This window comes from Nestor notabilis, unplaced genomic scaffold (assembly GCF_000696875.1).
Source record: "Nestor notabilis isolate BGI_N333 unplaced genomic scaffold, ASM69687v1 scaffold503, whole genome shotgun sequence".
Classification (NCBI taxonomy): Eukaryota; Metazoa; Chordata; class Aves; order Psittaciformes; family Psittacidae; genus Nestor; species Nestor notabilis.
In genome coordinates this window covers 1-23,028 of record NW_009922130.1, presented here as the reverse complement: position 1 = coordinate 23,028, position 23,028 = coordinate 1, and the positions used below count along the sequence as shown (strand labels likewise).

Genomic DNA, 23,028 nt, shown 5'->3' with positions numbered 1-23,028 from the left:
GAGAAAGCCAAACCCACCAACAGGAGCATCCCAGGAACAGCCAGCTCAGACAGTAAGGACATGACTATGTGCTGGAAATGTAGATTTCCACCAATTCTGTAAAAGTAGCGTGAAGAAAACAAAGTGTGCTTTAGCTTCTTTACAAAGCATGGTTTGCCAGACCTTCATATGAGAAACTTGATAGGGCAGCATTTTATTTTATTGAGAATTTAAACAGGTGCCTCCTCCCTGGAGATTAGCAGAACACAACCTGCTGGGTTTCCATCCCTTCGGGATGCCAGCAGAGGGAGCACAAGATAGGTCATTAACACAGCACAGCACAGGGGCATCTTGGGGTTAGGAGACGTCAGAAATCCCAAGAAAAGAACTAAATTAAAGAACAACAAAAACAACAACAACAAAAAAAAAAACCCCACAAAAAAACCCCAACCAAAACCCTTAGTTTGGTAATTAATCTCAGACGGTCTCATTAAAATTCTCTAAGCAGCATTAGTTTCCATACAAATCTCTCCCTCAGACATAGAAACAATATCACAGCTGTATATATCTGCTTCTGTAAAGCAGGACTGTTTAATTTAAAAATAATGATAATCTGCAGCCATTCCCACAGTCCTGCTCAACATTTACCATCATACAGTGCTGGGATGGAACGTGGTAAAAACAAGTGATTTTCAGTGGGGAAAGCCTGGAAAATACAGTCCTGTAGTTAACAGGGAGCTTTCTACACCAATCTAAGGCTGAAACAGCCACAGGGTAGTAATTAATTATAATAAGATCTTCAGTATGGGAATTCAAAGCTTACATTTGACACATATGCAAGAGCAGCAGGTATCAGAAAGCTCAACCTTGCAAAAGCTCTTGTCACCCGTGATGTCGTGGCCATTCAGGTGTACATAAGCAAGTTTCCAGCTTTTGAAAATCATGATTATAGAAGTATGTAAATAACCTTACTGGAGAGATTCAGGCAGCTGTAGCATCTGTGAGCAAAAATATCTCACCTGCAAACTGGTAGAGTCTTTTTCACAACTTGAGGAAATAAAAAAACACGGGTAAGCCTTTAGATTTGTACTGGTCTTTGTAAAATACTTCAGTACACTGGTCACCAGCTCATAGAAGCAGATACACTTTAAAAAGATGCTTCTTACAAAAAGTAGATTATATTTTTTTGGGGAAAAAAAATCCCTTCTTCAATTAGCCTGTTTTTGTTGTGGTTTCACTGATGGCAAGAAAATTAATCTTCTTTTCTAGCTGATTATTGTACCGGAGAAGTCCCATAGTACCATGAAGAGTCGCCCCTCTGCAGAAAAGACTGTAGAGAACTTAATCAAATGGAAGTAACTGGATTAGTGAGAGATTTCCAGATTTAATCCAAATGTACATAGCAACAAGCACAAAGCCCCCCAGGTTATCAGCAGTAGCTAACATACTTCAGTTATTTTTTTACTAAAGAATTTCTAAGTAGATATATTGTGTTTGAAAATCTTATCTTAGAAAGGCCAGTAATATATAATACCAACTGGCAGAAAGAAGGCAAGGCATAAACCAGAGAAACATACGGTAACTTATACACAACTAACTTGAATGTTAAAAATTGGAATGAAAGAACTGCTAAATAACTGCAGAATTAAAAAAAAAAAGGAAGAGTTTGTTTCAGTTATATTTAGTTATTTCCTTTTGTGCTATACATGTGTATTTAAGATTGCTTACATAGACATAAACTCCCAGAGCTTTTTAACAGGAAGAACTTTTAGACTACAAGAGAAAAAATAACTACTAATTTATCTACTAATGTCAAGAAAGCATTAGGTTTTTTAAAGCATATGTATACATGCACAATTAAAAGTTAGAACCCATTAGTACCTGGAAAGACATGAACTGACCATTTAATAATATCTCTGCTGTGATAATTCAAGAAAAGGTGGTAATGAATGTAGTAAACTTTAACAATTGCCTGTTATAAAAAGAATTTGTTAGGTGTAAATCCTTTGGGAATTTCTCACCCCAAACTCAGGGCAGCCTCAGTTTTTCAAGAGGTGTGATATACAGCATGCACAATGAGTAATGAGTTGGATTTGCTGCATATATGCAATCAACTGTGTGCTGGCAGCTGGCTCCTGAGGCCCAAACCACAGGTAGCAAGACCCACTTCTACAAAAGCTGTGCTCCAATCTTAGGATTCTGAAAGCCCATACCACCTGAAATAAATAAATTATGAAACAGCTCAGTGTCAGTAAATCAGTGTCAAAGACCTGGGATCCCAGTCGCAATCTAGCGTCCTGTCAGCAATAGAAAGCCAGTTCTCCAGTCAAATAAAGCATGTGTTTCGAGCAAGGGCAGAATGCAAAGCTAGCAGGCACTAAATCCATCAGCAGCCCATGACAAAGGACTGAGCACACACCTAAGAGCTAGTGGAAGTTTCAAATCTCTGCTTTTACCCAATATCTACATAACTGGAACAGGATATTAACCCATTATATACCTATAATCACTATGATATATCCTGCTTTGAACAACAGGCAACACTGTAAGAGGCACTGTGAAACTGCACAACTGAAGGATGAACACACTATCAGTAAAAGACTCCTTCCCGAGATCCCTCTATCCCCAACGAAACAGCCACCCCTCAAACCCGCAGAAGTCCAATATTCAAATGCTTGGATGCTGGTGAGAGACACCGTCAGCCCTAGAAGCAACTCCAGGCAGGGATGTAAAGAGCACAAAATATGCCATATATTTAGAGCTCAGGTGTTCTACAGCTAAGGAAGATGATACATGTATTTGAAAATATATTGGATGCAAGTAAATATGAATGAAATTAAAAATACGGCATATACAATTCAAACTCATTATACTGTGAAGCGATACAGAAAACATCTGGATGTCATCTTAGAGGTTTGTGTTTTTCCTGATTAAAGAAACAGCTGCCTTAGTAAAATTACTCATATCCACCAGTAATGAAGAGTATCTTTTAGCACAATTCCTCTGTTAAGCCACAAGCATCTGCTTCCTAATTTTCTTTTTATTTAATCTTGTGTACCCAGCCCAAGTGCTGTAACAACAAATTTAAATAGCTGCCTCGTTTTACATTTTGCAAGCTATCATATCTAAACAAAGACTAGCATTTTGCATATGAAACTCTCCTTTCAAGCAGGTGACCATTGAGAGGTGATTTGCAACACCATCTGTGTGAAAGCACAGGGTGGGATGGAGGAGCCTAATAAACTTTGCATGGTGAATCAATAATTGCATCCTTAATGCAGCATAAAGTGCTAACAGAAGATTCATTCCTGGCCTTGTAAATGCAATTGTATCTTTTAATTTTGATACCATTAAGTGATTCAGAGTGATACCTTCACTCCAAAGTATGCTCCTAGTTCACCATGTCAGACACAGAAAAAGCTAAAATCACTCTGCATAGGTAAAGAATATTTTATTTGCCTCATAATGTTAACTGAACAGCAAATGGAGAGATGTTTCAGCCAGTGCTACGTGATACTTGTAAGTTTTTTCCTGCTGTTAATGGAATTTTAAATGATGTTTATCAAATATACAAGTATATACAAGCATAACAACATGAAAAAGATACCAAGTATGCCCACTTTAATTGTTCTTCTGCTCATTTTTTTCCTAGATATACTTGCACACTTTAATATTTTTCTCCATCCTCAGAATAATAGCTTAATGAAATGACTCTTAACAGTTGGAATGAAAAGGGTCCTTGGACAGAAGAGTCCAAGGCTCAGGATCTCCCGTATTCTGCCATCCTCCTTGCATCAACCACTAGCAGTTGCATACCTTCAGAGCAAACCTGGTCAACTGGCTGAGCTGACAGAACAAAAAATAACTACTCTGTCATTTTGTTCTGGTCCTCCTCAAAAGGGCGGTCTTCCTGAGTCACCACATAGTCTCAATCTGACACCACCACCAGTATTCTAAGTCGGGCATTTTTATCACTGAGAGGCCAGGCCTCAAATGGATAACATTTATCAGAGCTTGTTCCTTCTGGAAAAAGTTACTCCTACTGCTGATGCCATGGCCCTAAGAAAGGATTGATTTCCTTTCTTTTGATGCAAAGTGCTCCAGATAGCCAAGAGGCTGTGTTTTCATGAAGCTGTAAGTAAAACTTCACAGAATCACAGAATGGTCGAGGTTCAAAGGGACCCTTGTGGAGGTTATCTGGTCAGACCCCACCTGCTCCAGCAGAGCCACATAGAGCCAGTTGCCCAGGACCAAGCCCAGACAGTTTCTGAGTATCTCCAAAGATGGAGACTCCACAACTTCTCTGGGCAACCTGTGCAGTGCTTGGTCACCCTCACACTAAAAAATGGGTTCCTTGATGTTCAGAGGAAACCTCCCATGTTTCACTTTCTGCCGAAAGTTATATATAAATCTTATACATACATTGTAGTAGAGTATTAGGGCATGCACAGGGCAGTGTCATAGGACACTAGACTTAGTGTAGACATTATCTAGTGTAGAGGAGACAGCAAATCTTCTCTTGTAAGGTAGTAGTGGTTTGCTTTAGAAAGAAGCAAGCTGTAACCTAATAATAACAACAACAATTAAGAACCAGCAAACTACATGTAATGAAGATGACAAAAGGAGTAGGGCAAGGAACAAAGCAGGATGAAAATCCAAACTGACAAATTTGAATAACAAAGTTTTAAAACAAACTCGGCACATAACTGCAGGCTTTACACAGTCTTCATTAAACACAAAAAGCTTAAAGAGTCTCATTTGCATTGAAGTTTACTCTAATGTCCTTTACCAGAGATTCTCTGTTCCTCTTCACACATGGGCAATTCCTCTGACCATTCATTTGATGTGTTCATGGCTACAAGAAGAATAAATGCAAACCTACTCTTTTGGAGTGTTTCTTCTACTCTTTAAATATAGATCAAATTGTTATGGTTTAACCCCAGCCAGCAACTAACTACTGCTCAGCTGCTTGCTCATTCCCCAGCCCCCACATGCCAGGAGTAGAATCAGGAAATGATAAAACCTGCAGGTTGAGATAAAAATAGTTTAATAATTGAAATAAAGTAAAATCTAATAACAATAATCGGGAAAAGAGAGGGAGGAATAAAACACAAGAAGCACAAGTAATGCACAACACAATTGCTCACCACCTACTGAATGATGCCCAGCTTGACCCAAGCAGCACTTGGTACCTTCCTGTAACTCCCCACAGTTTATATACCAGACATGTTGTGCTATGGTGTGGAATAGCCCTTTAACTAGTTTGGGTCAGGTGTCCTGTCTCTGCTTCCTCCTGGCTTCTTGTGCCCCTCCTCTCTGGAAAAGCATGAGAGACTGAGAAGTCCTTGATCAGGGTAAGCATTACTTAGGAACAACTAAAACATCGGTGTGTTATCAGCACTGTTCTCAGACTGTAGCCAAAACACGGCACTGCACCAGCTACTAAGAAAAAATTAACTCTATCCCAGCCCAAACCAGGACACGAATATAATTGAGTATTCACTGAAAAATTAATATTTTATATTAAGGCTGTCCCAAGTTTAAACAGTAAAATGCTTCTTTTAATTCTTATGCTAGGATTGAAGTTGACACAGGAATTTCCAGATTTTGTGATCTCAGATACTGGAAACATCATAAATATTTTAAAAAGTAAAATGATCACAAGTACAAAGACAGTGCCAACTGTTACTTTGCTAGATTTACAGCTTAGGAAAAAGCCATTTGATCATAAAACTCTCTCCCTGATTTTTTTCCAGCAGCTACAGGCTACTTCTGGTTTACTTTTATATATGTGGAAAAAGAACCAAGAATTTTATCTGTTCCAGACCTAATATTTCAGTGATTTCTCAGATTACGAGTAAATGCTGATAACTGTCACAACTACCATCATAGAAACTACTTTAATTGTTTTGGACATAAATTCCATTAAAAACAATGGGATCGACAAGGTGTCCATTTGGGTAAATTCAGAGTGGTTTTGCAACTGTTCAAATACCTTAGTTTGACTCTATGACAGGTGAGGTTTGTAACACTAGCAGTTGCATTGATGACGTGTTCCTACAAAGTTATTTTTCAGGGGAGAGGAACATGTTAAAATTTAGCAGGCTTTGCAGGTTCCTTGCTTCACAAGACGCCTGACATACCATCTAGCTGGCTTTTTATAGAATCATAGAATAGAATCATGTAGCAAGAAAAAACTTATTTTGTATAGCAGGAAAAGAAGATGATAGCTTAACTCAGTGCTTGCTTTCTTATTGTTGAGATTTCTCTCTGAAAGACAATAGTTACTGAATTGTCTGCTGAATAACAGGCACGTCAAAAACAAGCCTAAATAAAGTGCTTGTGTAGTTTCCTTAAATTAAATATAAGAAATATGAACTCTCTCGTAGTTCTTTTCATGCAAGCCAAACAGGTGGCTTCAAGAGAGAACTATGATTTAAGAAGCTGCTTTTATGTTGTAAGTTAAACCATCAGGCAGACTAATTCAATTCCTTTCTGTTTACTATAAGACTATTTCTCTTACTGGACAAGCCATAAAACTAAAGTGACTAAAATATAAGAGGGCAAGCAGACATTTCCCATTCTTAAGAGACAGAAACAAGTGCTCTCACTGAAGAGCAGTGCTGGCAGCAAGTCATAAATTTATGAGAAATTCAATGGCTTCTCTGATTTCCCTGAAGTTAAAACTTCTTTTACAGTTAAAACCTCAAAATTATTCCTGTAATTAAGCAGCCACAAGATGTTCTCTTCAAAGATTAACATTATTTTTGAATGTAGTGTATATTTGGAGGAAATAACAGAAGTATTCATAAAGATTTCAAGTATGCGTATTAGCATACATAGGTATTGTTACTTTGCTTTCCATCCCCCCACCTTAAAGCAAGTGGGACAGAAAAAAAGACATGGCAGTCTCATAAACTCTCTCAATTTTTACCAAAATTCATGACATGGCTTTAGTGTCTCATTTTACTCTTTGACTGAACACACTTCACATAGCCATTCCTAGAGAGAACACTTTGCAGGTTTCACTAAAGTATTTTTATATTTGCTAGTATGTAAATTAAAACATTACAGCACCTTGAACTGTAATTTCAAGTTGGAACTAGATATTAAAAAAGTCTTAAAAGTAAGATTTAAGAAGGGGCATCTTAGCACCAGCTACACGCATTACTTCTATCACCAGATGTCATCGTCTGTCAAGAAAAAATTGGTTGAGCAAGGAGTTCTTATCATCACAGTAAGTCTTTACTTTTGGCCTTGGGTCAGTTAATGACCATATTAACTTAACATATAACCTTCAAGCAAATCAGAAAGGCTGATGGCATTTAACATTGAAGTAAGTCTGCCCAGACGTGCTGAGTACCATCCTCATAGTCTCCTGGAGCAGTGTGGCAATGTCTGCCCGGTGCATCTCAGCAGTTATTGATTTTGCCTGGAATGAGGAAGTTTATTTGTTCCTCCCTCTAGAATATAAATGGAAATAAAAGCAACTCTGGAGAGAAAAGACTGCACAGAGACTAAATGATGTTTGTAAGTACACTACAGCAGCAAATGCTGATGAGAAGGTTTGAGTTATTCACTGGTTTTGCATGATAAAAGCAAAAAGATTGAAATTGTCTCTATACTATGAATAGTGTTTTTAAGAACAAGTTGGGGAAAATAGCATCCTTTAAGAAATGGTATTATGAGCTGATGACTGTTCTGCAGCTGTTGGTTTGAAGAGAACAAAAAAGTTTTCAAAGAAAAATAGAAAAGAATGAAGTTCACAGCATAGCCTTTTTACATGATGATCCTGAGGATCTACTGGACTGTAAAATTATCTAGTCATGCTTGCAAAAATTAAGGACAAATTACCCCCCAGGGGACAACACGATTTTAAGGAACCAACTGGACTGAATCAGCTTTCAAAAACAACCAGCTTTCAAAAACAGCTTTTGCTTAGCCTGCAAAAGCAGATGACTGCCCAAAGGCTGAAGAAAAGAAACAAACCAGACACATCTAGTTCTTCAGCTCAACTAGTTATAGAGCCTTTTCAGTAATCCAATGCATCTGAATCATAAGAAACAATGGAACCTGCCCTTGATGCCAGAAGACTGTTTTCTGTTAGTTGAAGGTTGAGACTCTACTCGAGTTAACACTAATGCTGGAATGATCTTCCTTGTTTGCTTTAGAGTTTTGTCAGTTTACATAAGGTTGGGATTTTTGGATGTTAGCATAAGCTTTTGAGCCTTCATGTAGCTAAATGATGAGAATCCCCTCATACTGTGATGTCTTACTTAGCTACCATTTGAAGAAGTTAACCAAGGTCAAGTGAGTTAATAGTAAGCAAAGGTGTTGAGTGAAGAATATTAGAGCAGAACACATCAAACAAAATCCAGCTTCTTCAGAATATCTTACCATCTCCTGACCTCTCATACCTTACACTTTACTAGAAAATTAAACAGTAAGATAGCTAACCAGCTAACACCTGTGGGAAATAAAAAGCATAATACTTGTTGACAAAAGACTTGCAATGTAAACAGTGAGCTAAGAAACTGAACCTGCTCTTTAAATATATCCTAAACTGTTTTTCCTTGAGGAGAGCAAGTAAGATTTATACAAAACACTGGTGTTACATACTACACCTCTTTTTCATCTTACAAATCTTCTTGTCAGTGATTCTCCTCATCCTCTTCTCAATGTTTGGCTTAAGCAAAGTTTGCCCATTTCTGTGCACTTAGCCCTATGCAAAATGAGCTTTTATATTCATTGATCTGAGGAAAACAAAGACTTCATGACAGCTCTGTTTAGCTGCCATTACCTGCCAAACCCCAAATCCCCTTTGGCATCCACTGTGCTGGAAGTGGCACAGGATTTTTCATGTGAACATTTTTTCCAAATTCCTTCTCAGTCATTTGCACACAGGACGCAAATACAGTCTGTGTACAGCAGAGGCAAGCTTTTGGCACAAGAGAGACAGGGCTGCATTCATTTATCAGCCATTCATCAACATTATTCAACTGTTGTATTTTTACGAACAATGCAAACAAACAGCATGTGGATTCCTGCAATTTCCAAAAGACCTGGGGAAAAGCTCCCTTTTTATCTTTCTTTTCAAATGTTCCAGATTTCTGTTGTTTGAAAATCACAAACAATATATCCTGCCAAAAAAAAATAAAATAAAATAAAATACACAGGCCAATTAGCACTTTCCATAAATTGATCCCAAGAGCTCATGCTAACTTAAAGCTGGTGAGCCTTGTTTGTATCTGTTTCAGGTTTGATATGCTGAGCAAGATGTATTGCTAAATCCAAAAGAGACTAAAGGAATATCCGTTTCTTCTGCAGCAAAGAAGCCATTACCTGTACCTACTGCTGAAGGCATGAAAGGCACACAAGAACAGCAATGATGTCTGCTTCTCGTTTCAGGCATTCATTTTCTCAATGATTTTGAATTAGCTTGAAGCAGCAGGATTTGTATGTGGCACAAGGTGCTGTTTTGTAACAAATCTCTAATCTGATCCTTCAAACAGCAAATTGGACAAGAAACTTAACCAATTTCATCATACATTTCTATTCCCTTGATTTAATATTTAAAATACATAGGATTAATTAATGCTTACATAGAAGCAAACTTCTATGTAAGTCTTCAATAGAAGCAAACTAAATTTTTGCAAGAAGATAAAAAAGTAGAAGGATTGTTCGCTAAAATCAGATTTGGGAATCTGATGGAATGCCGTTGGTAGTTGCCAATAGAATGAAAAACATGGGAATCTTCTACTGGATGGATAGTTTATGCTTTTATCTTCTCTAAGCTAATAAGGAGAGGGTGTTTTATCTTCTACTTAACTCCTACCTTAATGAAAAATAACCTCTGTATCAGACTCAGTCTATGGAGACAAAGCACAAAATGGAATCTGACATATAATAGCTATACACTGTGAAAGATTTAGACGAAGAAATGAAGAGTTACTCCATGCCTAGACTAAAATGCTGGTACATACAATTTTCACCTGTACTTCTTGGGGGAAAAAAAAAGAAAAAAGTCAGTATGATGATTCAATACATTTATTACTTATCACCTAATTGGACTTTTATAATATATCTACAAAGAGAATACACTTTCAAAAATGTTTTATATAGCCTGGAATTAAAGGAGGGTAAATTAATGCTGATCTACTCCCTCTGTCAGCACTGGCTGAGGTATTTTTATGTGGCTTTCATTTGCAGAAATAAGTCAAATTCTCAGCTGTAATTATACATACTGATTATTCTTTAAATACAGCTAGTATACTTGCAACAGTCTTAACACTGCTTGCAAATGGCTCCAAAGAACCCTGTATTTAACCCTACCTTGTACATTTTCTATTAAATTTGCAGAACACAACAATCTCACCAACTCTTTAGACAATGTTTTTACTTTTCTTTATGATTTTTCCTTTATGATTGCAATTACATTTGGTGCTGCAAAATGACAGAACTGAATACTGAGGCAAATGTCTTAGAAAGTGAACTTTGCAGATGCATGGTGACTCTGGACAGGCTGTGAATAGCATATCATTTCTTCTGTATAGTATATTAACCCACTCACAAAGAACTCTTTCGGGTCTCTCTAGAGCTGCTGCTCAAAAGGAAAGAACTCACACTAGTATATCTGCTAAACATGCCCTCTCCAACTGTTCTGTAAAGCCACAATCAAGTGAAACTGCGGGAGCTGGTTGAGAGCCAAATCCTTAGAACAAACAAACCAGCTCCCTCTCAGCTGCTTGAATTCTACTTAATAAAATAACTCATGAGCTCATGTCAAACACACCAGCTGTTACAATCACAATTAGATATTACTTAGCTCTCATTATCATCCATTCTACTTTCTAACAGTTTACCAGCTTTAGCATCGGACTATAGTAGTTGGAGGTGAGCAGGGATTTTTGTTAATGTAATGAGCAATAAAGATTTTTGGACTAGTTATTTCTAAAGTCAACACATGAATGCAAAAAACATGACCAAGAAATTTGCCATGGAACAAAACAATTTTTTTGTTGTTTTGAAAAAACTCCCCAGACAAACTTCTTTCAGTTATGCAAATTTGAAACCACTAGAAGAGAAGAATATGGTTATGTACAGGTCAGAGTTCTAAACTCATGTTTCTCAGACCAAAAGCAGGGCTCTGGTTCCTCATTTCTTAGAAGGCTTGGTTACGACAGCTACAGCAGACTAACACCATAGCTTCTCCCTGTCCCCCTGCTGTGGATATTCATGCTGATGGCAGACATCTAAAACATACCCACTGCTGAACTCTAGCAGACAGCAGCTCACTGAATTAATGTAAATTGCCACTATTTTCACTCTACATTAGTAGAGTAGCCTGAGGGTCTTTATTATGAGGCACAAAAATTGTTGGTGATGGTAGCTGATTGGTGTACAGTGGTGGAGGCTCCACAAGGCTTTAGGTACTTGGAGCTGATTAAGAGTTTCTGGCTGTGGTATGTGCATATAGTATCAGTAACCCCAATGCAGAGAGGGAAGAGAAGGAAAACCAAGAAGCAAAATTTGAATTAAGCGCAAGACTGGAAATCAGCATCTCTGTTACCATCCTTTGAAGTTTCCTCAGAATTATCTCAGCTTGAGAGGCAGAATTGTACAGAGCAGCTGAGCAAGTAGCATTGGGAGAAAGAGAACAGAAGCATTAGGAACTAGGAGGCTTTTAGGGTATAGGGAACTTAATTCATAGAGATAGGTGTCATCAACAGCGACAGTATAATTGCACTGCAGGAACTTAAGAGACAGAAATAGAAGACTGAAAGGCAGTCTACTTTCAACAGCAGACCTGTCTACATCAAAGAAAATCTTAGGAGTTTAGGTTATCTCCAGAATCTGAATCCATAGGGATTCTGTAGTACATTTTGATGCAGCTAGCACAAAAAGAGAAGAGTGTTAGATCTATTAAAGATGATAAAGAGACTGAAATACTAATGGAGATTACAGACTGTGACTGTGGGAAACAGGAGATTTTAAATCCTTCTCTGTCCCCGAGTAGGCTGGTAAGTGCTACATCAGAGTGGATATAAACTATGCTTTTATATACTGTAATGACAGCTTCTTGCAGAAAGTCAGAGTGTATAAGGGAAAAAGTAGCTCTTGACTTAGTCTGACATATTACCATCTAACAGGGGCCACATGCACCAATCCAACATGCTGTTATATTTAAAAAAAAAAAAAAAAGGTTTGCTTTGGTAATGTTTGAGTTTGGAAAGAGAATTAAGATGACCAGCTGAAATGAACTTAGAAAGAACAGCCAAATGGGTAAAATGCTAGGAGATTACTTGGAGGAAAAAAAGTAAGGTGCACAGCCACGAGATTCTCAAATCAAAAGGTTCAGACGATTTCTATCTTCTTTTGGTGTGACTGTAAAGAAGGTAATTAAAAGCAAAGGTATAATAAGTCCAATTAAGGAATACAGAAACTGATAATATCTGACAAGTTAAATGAAAAACTATTAAGTCAGGATAAAAGTAAGCTTTGAAAAACAAGTTTTCAAACTTAAAAAAAGAGAAATACGAGACCTGTTAGAGAGCCTGGAGGAAGAGACGTCTGTGTAAAACAGCACAATGCATGAAACAAGCCATTGCAGAAAAGCTAAATTTGCCCTAATTTTCGTCTTGAAGAGCCTAGGCAAGTTCTCATGCAAGTAGATTCTTAAAAGGAGAAGCCCAATGCACTGTCCCAGTATTGAGGCTGGACTAGATGACCTCTTGAGGTCCTTTCCAAGCTGAATGATTCCAGGATTCTACGACATACAGAAGTTTAAAAAAAATCATAAAACAATAAAAAATAAACAAATCATCAAGATCACTTCAGAGCTCTAAAGGAACTAAAACATGACACCACTGAAGTACTGACGTATCACTTAAAGCGGCAGCAGATGGATGGTAGGTGGTAAAGAATACCCAAATCTGAAAACAGGGCTGCAGAAAACTACAGGCAATTGCAGTCTTTTAATTTCTAACAAACAGTAAACGCTACTGCCAGTCTGTGGAGATGCGTAAGGAGGAGCTAAGTGGCATACACATAGAAGTGATCAGTATGCCTGGAGTTTCAAACAGCATTAGAAATCAAGCTTCTAAGACATAAAAGGAAAAGGCCTCTTGTTCATTACTGTCAAGTTAAGTGAAAGGAAGCCGGAGATAAAACATGGTCAATTCTCACACTAGCAAGGTAAGATCCCCAAGGCACCTATACTAGAACTTACATTCCTGGTTTGCAGAAATAGGCCAATACCTTTGCATAAGTGACAAACTCCTATTATTCCAGATTGCTAAACAATATTTTTTTTTGTATTTATGGTATGTAAATATTCTCTATGAAGGAGAGACAGATAAAATTAGCTATAGCTAAAGACATCTGGAGAATGTCTTAGCACTAAATGAAGTCAGTGACAGTCTGTGGTCAGCTTGGCAAAGGCAGCTCTAGATCAATAGCATCTGCATCATTATTTCACATGTGCTCCTCATTAATAAGACAGCACTACCATCACTAATAGATGGTTGTTTAAGCGGGCAATGATTAGCTCTGGAGTCAGACAAGAGGCCAAGATCACCATGTGACGCTGAACAGTGGCACTGTAACTCTTAAATGCAGATATAAACTAATTAGGTTATTTATCATCACTTCTCTACCCACCCCCCGCCTTTTTTCCTTAGTACTTCTAACTAACAGTTGGTAGAGACTAATAGAACAGATGAAAATCAGAAAGTCCAGCATTTATCATCATGAAGAACAGTTTGTTACGCCTTTTTTATTCCTTCGTCCTGATCAGGATAAATTCGTGTTCCTTCAAAAAAGATATACTGCCAGAGTAAAAAAATAGAAGTCTGTCTCATTTCTGCTTCGTGCAATGGTGAAAAATGGCAATATGAACATCATTATCAAATTTATTTTGTCTTCCTCCAGTGAAGATAACTATCTTTAGTCCTAGAAAAGAGAAGGTTATATTATGCAGGAAGAACAGCTGCTGAATACCAAATATTTTAACTCTGTCAGGAAAAAAAAATAAAATTACTCATCCCATTCAAAAAATGGAAAAGCTTCAAAGGAATCCGGGAACTTACCAACTGGGTCTGAAACTCACATGCTTACTCGCTTCAGGGCATTTTGGATTTACTTTTTTTGCTACTCATACAAACAACAATTATTAAAAGCTCCTTCTATTTCTGCCTATGCAATGTATTCCCTGACTGCGGAACCAACCTTCAAGTAAAACAGTCCCCTCATTACACAGCTTTAGTAGTATCTACAAGTAGCAGCTATCAGTAAATCTGAAGAGCTAGTCATATCATTAGTAAGGCTTTTATATTTCCTATAAGCAGTGTCATACACCTATCATGACTTTCAGCACCAGTATCTCCCAACAGTGAAGATTACAGTGCTCACAAATGTTTGTCATATCCACAGATTCCAAGAAAGGTCTTAGCTGCTGTTAAAGGACACACTGTTGTCCTCCTCCAACAGTTAACAAATTATCTCCTTATATGACTACATTTGGGTGTGCTTTAAGCAATTATCTGGTTCTGCAGAACAGGGAATCTTGTTGCATGCAGTACTCCAGACCCTCAGTATGCCAGAATTTTACGTTACACTAGTAAGTACAGCAAAGCAGCTGTAAAACAGATCTCTCCCTTACTAAAACATCTTATTTCCAGTACAAAACTTAAAGAGGTTGCATACCAAGTTGCTTACAAAAGGAATCATATGTCTACTAATTAATTCAAGTTTAATTTAAACAAAATTATCAAGAAAGTTTGCAAAACAATCTGTCCTGTTCCTATGGGTTAAACATACCGTATTACAGGCTCCCCCAGATGCTTTTATACAAACAAAATCAATACTAGAAGTGCTTTAAAGGAACCAAGTTTATTTTTAATAATTTCTTACAACCACAGACTCATGGAAGAATACCAGGGAAGCATTCAAATGCAATATTATTATGAGGGACTTAAAAAACCAAAACAAAACAAAACCAAGAGCAGCACTTAAGCAGTTACTGATTTTGAAATCAAGTTTTCTGGTATTTGCAGCTGTTCTACAAATGAATTTTGACATCTGACTGGAATTCTTTCCAGCTTAGGCTTAAATAGTAATAACAAAATAATAAAAAAGAGGTGACAGTGTATGACACTCTTCTAGCACTTATTCATTCTAGTAAGGCAGAAGTTGTACAAAGTTTAATAGAATGCATCTCATAGCTGTATCTGCAAGTGAGCACCACACACAGGTATCGAGAGGCAAAGTATTAAATTTGTTCATTTTTAGAATTATTCACATTGGTGCCTTTATCTAAATGAATTATTATATGAGCAGAATGTTTTAGGAACTACTTGATATGATAGAATATTCTTTAATCATGATTAGTTAGACTTACAAATGATTATGGAACATACAATGTGTTGCAGCTCTGGATCATTACCCATGGAAATGTAATTCAGAAGTACAAACAATAATTATTTCCACCACTCCTTTTACAGAAACATAGCTCTTTTAAATTAGGATATTGATAAGTTAGCATAGCAAATACAAGATTTTTCAATAGTTAATCTAATAAAGAATTAAATGGGCTTTCAACTGAGAAAGCTTAATCTTCCAAACAGCCTGCATACAAGTTGTTCTGCCTTTTTAGAATGCCCACCAATATGGACTAATGGATGATTAAAGACATATTTTCTATGGTGGCAGCCAGCTTCTGGGGCTCTGAGTCCTTTCTACACCTGTCAGTAGCAGCAACAGTGAAGGACATGCAGCATGGGAAACCTCACACTGGTGCACAGATGCTCCGTCCTCAGAATGGCTGCATCCTGCTCTTACCATAAGCAGCAGTGGCTATTTGCCTCAGTATCTTGGATTTAGGAGACAAATGGAGAACTTCCCCCAAATCTGATAAAGCCACAGCATGCAGAGTTGCACTTTCCAAGCCACTAGGACAACTGTTAGATTAGGAACATCATTCTGTCTTGGACAGCAGCTATCTGTCCAAGAGTATGAAAACCAGTGGCAAGCATGGATGGTGTCTTTCCCAGCCTGCAAGAGCTCAGTACCCTCCTTAATCATACATGCCGTATTTGTGTTTAGGAGCCCATTTTACTTTCATTAATGAGTCTGTCCACTTTTAGAATGGACAACAGGATCCAGTAGCGCCGATATTCCACTGCAAAGAGTTCCACTTAATTAACTATTTTGTGAAGCACTCTCTTCCATTTTAAATGTCTCCTCATTTAATTAGTAGAAGAGTTTTATTTGAAAGGTGGTGCTGCTATCGACCTAGTCCAAGAGGTGGTGGTAAAACTGCCGCTCTAAAGATGAAGGAATGGTTGAGAAGCAATGACTAGATGTTATTTAGGAGAAACTATATGCACTGATTGAAAGTGAAACTGGTTGTTAACAGACACAAGATATAAACCATCAATATACATATGAAGCACAGATGACAAATGCTTCAGGCATTTCTTGTCAGACAACTGCTGCTTGAGGTAAAGACTCCTCACGTGAAGTCCTCTACCAGCTTGTCTGCCAAACAACCTCTACTGTCAAAACCGGTTAATAAAAATGTAGCAATAGGTTATACTGGAAAAATTCACTCCTGTTTGCACAAAGTAAATCTGCAGTGAAAGGTATAACTATTTAATTGCAGAAGGAACAGCTTTCAATTCTAGACACCCTTAGATACTCTTACTTCTGGTTGCTCAGTTACTGTAGAGGGACAAACGATTTCCTTCAAGAGTCAGAAATGTCACACTAAGTAAAACAACAGTTACAAAGATCAAGTCAGCTACCAACCACCTCTCAAACTCTGTCATTACTGTTAAGTGTGAATTTGAAATGGGTCTAAGTGCAAACTTCTTCCCCAGAAAATTATAAGATAGATACAATAAGAAAGCCTGTCCATTTTAAAACATTAATGTCTTATCAACATCACCAACCCTCAGGACACGACCATGAGAAATAAACAGGTAAGTCTTCTTAAGTAAAAATGTCAAAGGAACACTGTCTCCTTATAACTGCTTTGTCAGGTACATGACCTAATAGTACCTTCTAAGACATTTTTAACATAATGATAAACTTTAACAAAAACCAACATGGACACCATAGAATTTAAATTAATTTAAAGTGACAGGTTCAAAACAGAGCTTTACCCAGTATTGGGGAAATTTACATATGAAAGAAAATTATACATCTTTGGGGTTTTGTGGAGTTTGCACTGGTAATTGCTTTGGATTTAAAGAAATCCATTAATAAAATCAACTTAAGGTTAAAGAGTATTAACTTGTCTTAATCCTACAATAAAACACTACTATAATCCACAAACAGGAACAAGAAGTTAAACTAGCAAGATTAAAGACTTTTCAAGTGCCAAGCTAAAAATTTAAAATATCACAATACCTGTGACTTAGTATAGCCTTCTCCAAACACATCACAGAAATAGTAGCATTAGTCAAAGCTCTTAGACGAAACTATTTCTACATTCTCTCCAGAAAATATGACAGGCAATAGAGATTAATGGAATAGTGATTCTCTACACACATTCACATGTATGGGTTTACCAGTTATGTTTTAATTCTTAACATGTCTTTTCCATGTGATTTGGAGCTTCAGCTTCAGGATGGCCAACAGAAGTATAGTTTATAGGAGTTAAAGGACATGGGCAAAACCAATTTGTGAAGTAAGAACCTGATGAACAAAATCTACCACTACCACGGCATAGGAATTTCATAATTACACACTCCAGCATGAAGCCCAGTAAGAATGTGCTGGGTAGCGTTTCAACACAAGGACAAAAAACAAAACCATTTAACGTGAAGTAATAGCTTTAAGACTTACATAAAACAGTAATAGAAGCAAGAAAACTCAATGGACTGATTTCTGCTGTATAAGCCATTTTCAAAGTTCTAAAAAAGTTTAATTAAGATAAACCATGTGGAAATATCTTACCTCTTCTCCTGAAAGATAGTAAGCTGAAAGTAGTCCACCAACAAAACGAATGTTCACTTCAAATACCGAAATTTCAGCATTCTGTTGAAATAAAGAGACATAGTTTTATTCCCTGATACTTTTCTGTATGGTCTGTACTGTTTTGTTTGCCTCTTTTGTCTTTTTTATATAGATGCAGGCATTAAGCTACAACAGCTGTAAACAGCAAAACAAATAAGATATAGGGAAAGACAACATAAGTGATTTTAAGGGCATTTTAAAGTATTTCCTTCTCTTCCTCATGTTAACAAAATAACCTCTCCATTATCTTCATCCTGTTTAACTTTCCATCTCTTCCACCTGGGCTTTCTCTAAATCCACATATCCACAGTAATTCCTTGCAGATGATTCTGAGCTTTCCTACTTCAGTGTAAACGCAGGTTATTGTAAAATGGTAGGTAACACTAGAATGAGTTAGTTACATGTTCATGACAAAAATGTAATCATGATGTGTATTCACTAGGGACCAGATGATCTTTCAGTACTGTAGTGACATCCCTTCCCATACTGGCCTGGTCTTTACCAACGAAAGATAGACACTAGGTTTGTTGCACTGAGCAGTGTAGATCCAGGCACTACCTATCTCAAAACAGAGACACTTGTGTTTCCTGTGAGGATTGAATTAAATTGTTTTTTGATTTTCAATTTGTCAAAGTAAATTGAGTGACATACGAGCCGAATATTTTGTCTCCAAATCCTTACATTTTGCCTTTCTGAATTAATATGACTACTTAACTCACAAACCAGTGCTATCTGTCAAGGAATATGGAGGCCTTTTAAGAAAAGCTCAGTATGTATGCACTGACATCTGCTTCTGGAAATCAGTATAGGCAAAAAGAAGACTCTGAAGTAATGTGAATAAAGATTTTACTGTTGAATCACAAAGATTCATTGCGCTGTAATCCTGAACGTTTGCTGAAGTGGTGGTCTTTTGGGACTTTTCTTGAAGATAACCATTGGTCTAATGTTATCAGATTTCCGATACTTCACTTGCACGTCTCTGAACTTTTGTTCGAAATTCTAATCTCATTCTGAAATCTTTACACAAGCCACTGAAAGCAGATACAATTAATGAAATGGGCAGACATTTCATTAATGGTACATTTGAAAGCTGTATGCTACATAGTTAGTTATACTTAAGCTCATTATTCCAGGCTAGTAGTATTCTCAGAAAGCACAGGAATTACAGCTATTTGCCAAACAGTTTAAGAAGTTTTATAATTTCATGTCAAAGAAACATTCATCTCTACATGGAAGTCTTATGTGAAGAAGCAGTATGTTAAGAAATGTGAACTTGTCCTAGAAGTAGTAGATTTCTGCTACACCAACTTTACCCCTTTCTGATTTGATTTTTAATAATTTTTTGTATTATGCATTTAAGGCACCACACCTTTATCACTACCCTCTTTTCATATTTTTAATCATCATCCACATACAGTTTGCACAAACAAGTCTGTATATTTCTACTCAGCAGTCAAATCCTAAGTAAAAAATGTTATTTTTTATTTTGCCCTCAGATCCAGCTGTACACAAATACCTTATGATCTATTTAACGGTGCCAAAATACATAGGAAAAACCTTCATCTGCACTTCCCAAAGTTTCTACTTCACTGACTGAAGAGATCAGAATTATTTTCTTTTCTTTTTTTTAAATTCTAGCTTAGACTTCACTTTCAAACCATCATTGTATCATAGCAGGTCTGAGAAATGGGTGAATTAATTCCATTATATCTAATGGAACTTTTGTGTAAGAAGAAGTGATGGGATGTGCTTGTTTTTAAATGACTGCTATGTGCCTTTTGTAAGATCCCGAGTGTATAAGGTGGCTTTGACCAACTGGATAGATATAATTTCTAACTTTACAGTCTTTTAATTTGTATCCCAGTTAGACTGCATGGCCATGTGCTGTATAGGATGATATACGAAACACCTTTGTTAGTACACATATGTGCTAAATTCTAACTGTTTCTATGCAGTATCATCTCAGTTTGGCTGCTAATTTTGGAAACCTCCATTTGATATAGGATTCTGAAAGTATATAGATGCTTGGGAAAGTGATATGTATATAGGGAAAACATATTTTTGCTTTACTTCCAGGGCTTTTGTGTTAATTGAAGTATGTGAGTAATTTGGTCTTTCATTTTATATTCAATCTCTATTTTGCAATTCATTATTCGATCTTCTGATAAGTGAATCATAAATGGGATAGTCCAAATACTATATGAAATCCACAGAAATTGTGACTGCTGCTCATTGTGCTTAGGAGAAATAGAAAACCAAATACAGCATATGTATCCATTATGTGGTGCAAGAGCAAAACTGACAACTGTACAGAATTTCATCTGGTTTCCTTGACTGGCTTCTAAAGACAAAATGATTTTGACAGAGAGATGCAACATCCTTTGCATTGCTGGCTAGACACATAACACCACTGTGAACCTATATACATACCGTGGAGACTGCTCTTTCTCAAACTCAAATATGTAATAATACAAAAAAGCAAGTCTCTACAATAAAACAATAAAACAGTTGAGTGTTACCACAGTTTGGCTTGACAAGGATAAATGCTAAAATGAGGGGGTTTTAAGCAAGAGAAGAACCATAACTCAGAAACACTCAAGAAGCTGCAGTTTAACTAGTAAAGCTATCAAACTAACTCCTTTTAAAGAAAGGGAGGTTTGCTGTACCTTAAGAAGACCCATCTTCAAGAAGCAACAAATATTACCAAGCAGGGCATGGGGGGATAAGTTCCAAGAGTTATATTAGCTAGTTCATGTTACTCTGCATCTGTATTTCATTTGCAAACCTACGACAGGTCAATCTAATCTCAGCTGCACCTCACCACTTCCCCCACCTTTCTGTAAACCATAAGGTTAAGTCTATAACTGCTAAACTACTGAAGCTTCAACCAGCTATGGCTGAATTTGATGTTGAAAACACTGGTCAGGCAACAAAACTACTGTCAGCAGGGCTTCTCCTGAAGCCCTTCTCCTTTTGGACGCCTCCAGGTTCCCAAAAATCAGATCAGTATTCACATCCTTTTGGACAATTTCCTTAATACATCTCTTTTCTGAAAGTCTTCCTCTCCCCAGATTTGTAGATCAAGGCCAAAATAATTTCCATCTATGTTTTCTCATGGGAAGTCACCCTCATTTACAAACCCAACATTTGAAATACAACCCAATTGTATTCATCTAGTATCAACTTCTACCTGGCATTCATCAAGCACTGGTACTTGCTCTGCCATTCATAATTCAGCTGGAGAAAATACTGTGTGCTCTTTATGTGGATGAATGTATTTGGAGTAATCAACTCGCCTTAATTTATATTTGATAAAGAGCTTACTCTCTTAGTTTTTATAAAGACTCAAATAAGGTCCCAAATCCCACCAAATTATTTGTTTCAGTCTTCTTTATTACAGATTCTTTATAAAATTTTTGTTTTCCTTCAAATCAGTAAGAAAAAAGTACCATGCCATCACAAACAGCCCATATCCTGCAGGTTAATAAACCGTGCAAGAGAACACCAGGGACCCTACACTGAACAATGCTGAATAATGTATATAATTCTAGACGAGAAAATGGACACAAAGGGCCTGCATTTCGAGTGAAATGAGACACACACATAATTATTATTAATATTAAATAGTAATATTCCCCTGTTGAAGCAAAAAGGCTGGGAAAACCAAAAACTCTTAGCATTTTCAAGCAGTCTGGGAAGTATGACAGAGACACGAAGAGCACTACAACAGCTCACTTTTAGCTACTGTTATAAAACAACATTTTAATTACTTGCAATTGTGGGGTAAAAGGTTCCATTCATATTCCACAAATGAAGTGGAATTTAGTGGCAGCTTGCTAAAATACTCAGTTCCCTTTGACAAGGGGAACAATTTTATCCACCATTTTATTGCAAGTGTCAAAGTCTGGTTATTGCATAACATGCTATTTAACCTTGCTGGCGTTCCCACATAGCAAACTGTAAGATCCTAAAAGGGCTCAAAAAGGAAGTGTTACTGAAGGCATTAGCAATCTCTAGCAGCAAAAGAACTGTATTTAGTAATAAATTTGCAGGATCTCCTTTAGACCATCAAAATAATTTCTTATTCATAATCAAAACAAAATCAAGTCACTTTGAAGTCTGACATTTTGAGTGTACTAACAAGTTACGTGGCAAACTAGTAAGTAAGTTGTCCCACAAACTAAAGAACCATTTTCAACTGCTGGCTTCTTTAATCTTCCTTACAGACCCATTAAACGTTTACTTGAAGTCTATTTACTCATACATCCCACACATTTTATTTATTTTTTGTTTAAATAGGAAAGCTATTCTGTTGCAAATTGTGATATAAGGAAACTTTCTGATTTTCTCACAAAAAGAAAAAAAGCATCAAAAATAAAGCACCAAAAAAACACCTGCCTCCAAGCCAGAATATTAGGTCATGGGCTGTTAAATATAATTACAAGTCAATCATAATAGCTACAGTTTGAGAGTAGTAGGATTTAAATCTGCAAATGCTGAAGTTTGAAATAAACAATCTGGATTCTAAGTCTATCTTGTTACTGACTATCAAAACACAGGAAGACTTGAAGCAAAGATATATGCTGGAAACATTAATTATTAGATCCAAATACTATTTGCTGTTCTGAGATCTTGGGAAAGGGATATGTTAACCTATACATAGCAGCAGAAATAAACATAATTCCAAGTTGCTATGCTTTTCCCACTCTTTTTTCATTCCCAAAATAGTAGACATATTACACATAAAACTACATTGCATGAAGCTGCACGCAAAGCTTCTTTAAAAGATACTCAAATTTGCAAAGCTAAGAACAAAGATGAAAATCAGAACTGGTAAGTAAGCCTTCAAGCTTCAGAGTGGCGTATAAAATCAGATACAATGACTGACTGACCTCTGAATGGCTTTGCTTAAGAGTACTGGCAGGACACAAGAATGAATGAATCCTTGCCGTCTTACTCATTCCCTTCTCTTTACGCAGTTCCTCAACTCATTTACTACCTATTGCCGAGGTGAGTATCTCCCGAGAGGAC

The 23,028-nt window shown here is 36.9% G+C and overlaps 1 protein-coding gene across 1 annotated transcript in view; it reads right to left on the bottom strand.

Annotated features, from left to right (window-relative positions):
* LOC104403352 (mannosyl-oligosaccharide 1,2-alpha-mannosidase IA-like) overlaps positions 1-18,042 on the bottom strand; it is a gene marked incomplete at its 5' end in the record, with an annotated part of 80,704 nt that extends 62,662 nt beyond the window's left edge. The window contains one exon of the mRNA XM_010011458.1: positions 17,938-18,042. Within this exon, the coding sequence (XP_010009760.1) occupies positions 17,938-18,042 (105 nt within the window). The remainder of the gene's footprint in view (positions 1-17,937) is intronic.
* Between the last annotated feature and the right edge of the window lie 4,986 nt (positions 18,043-23,028).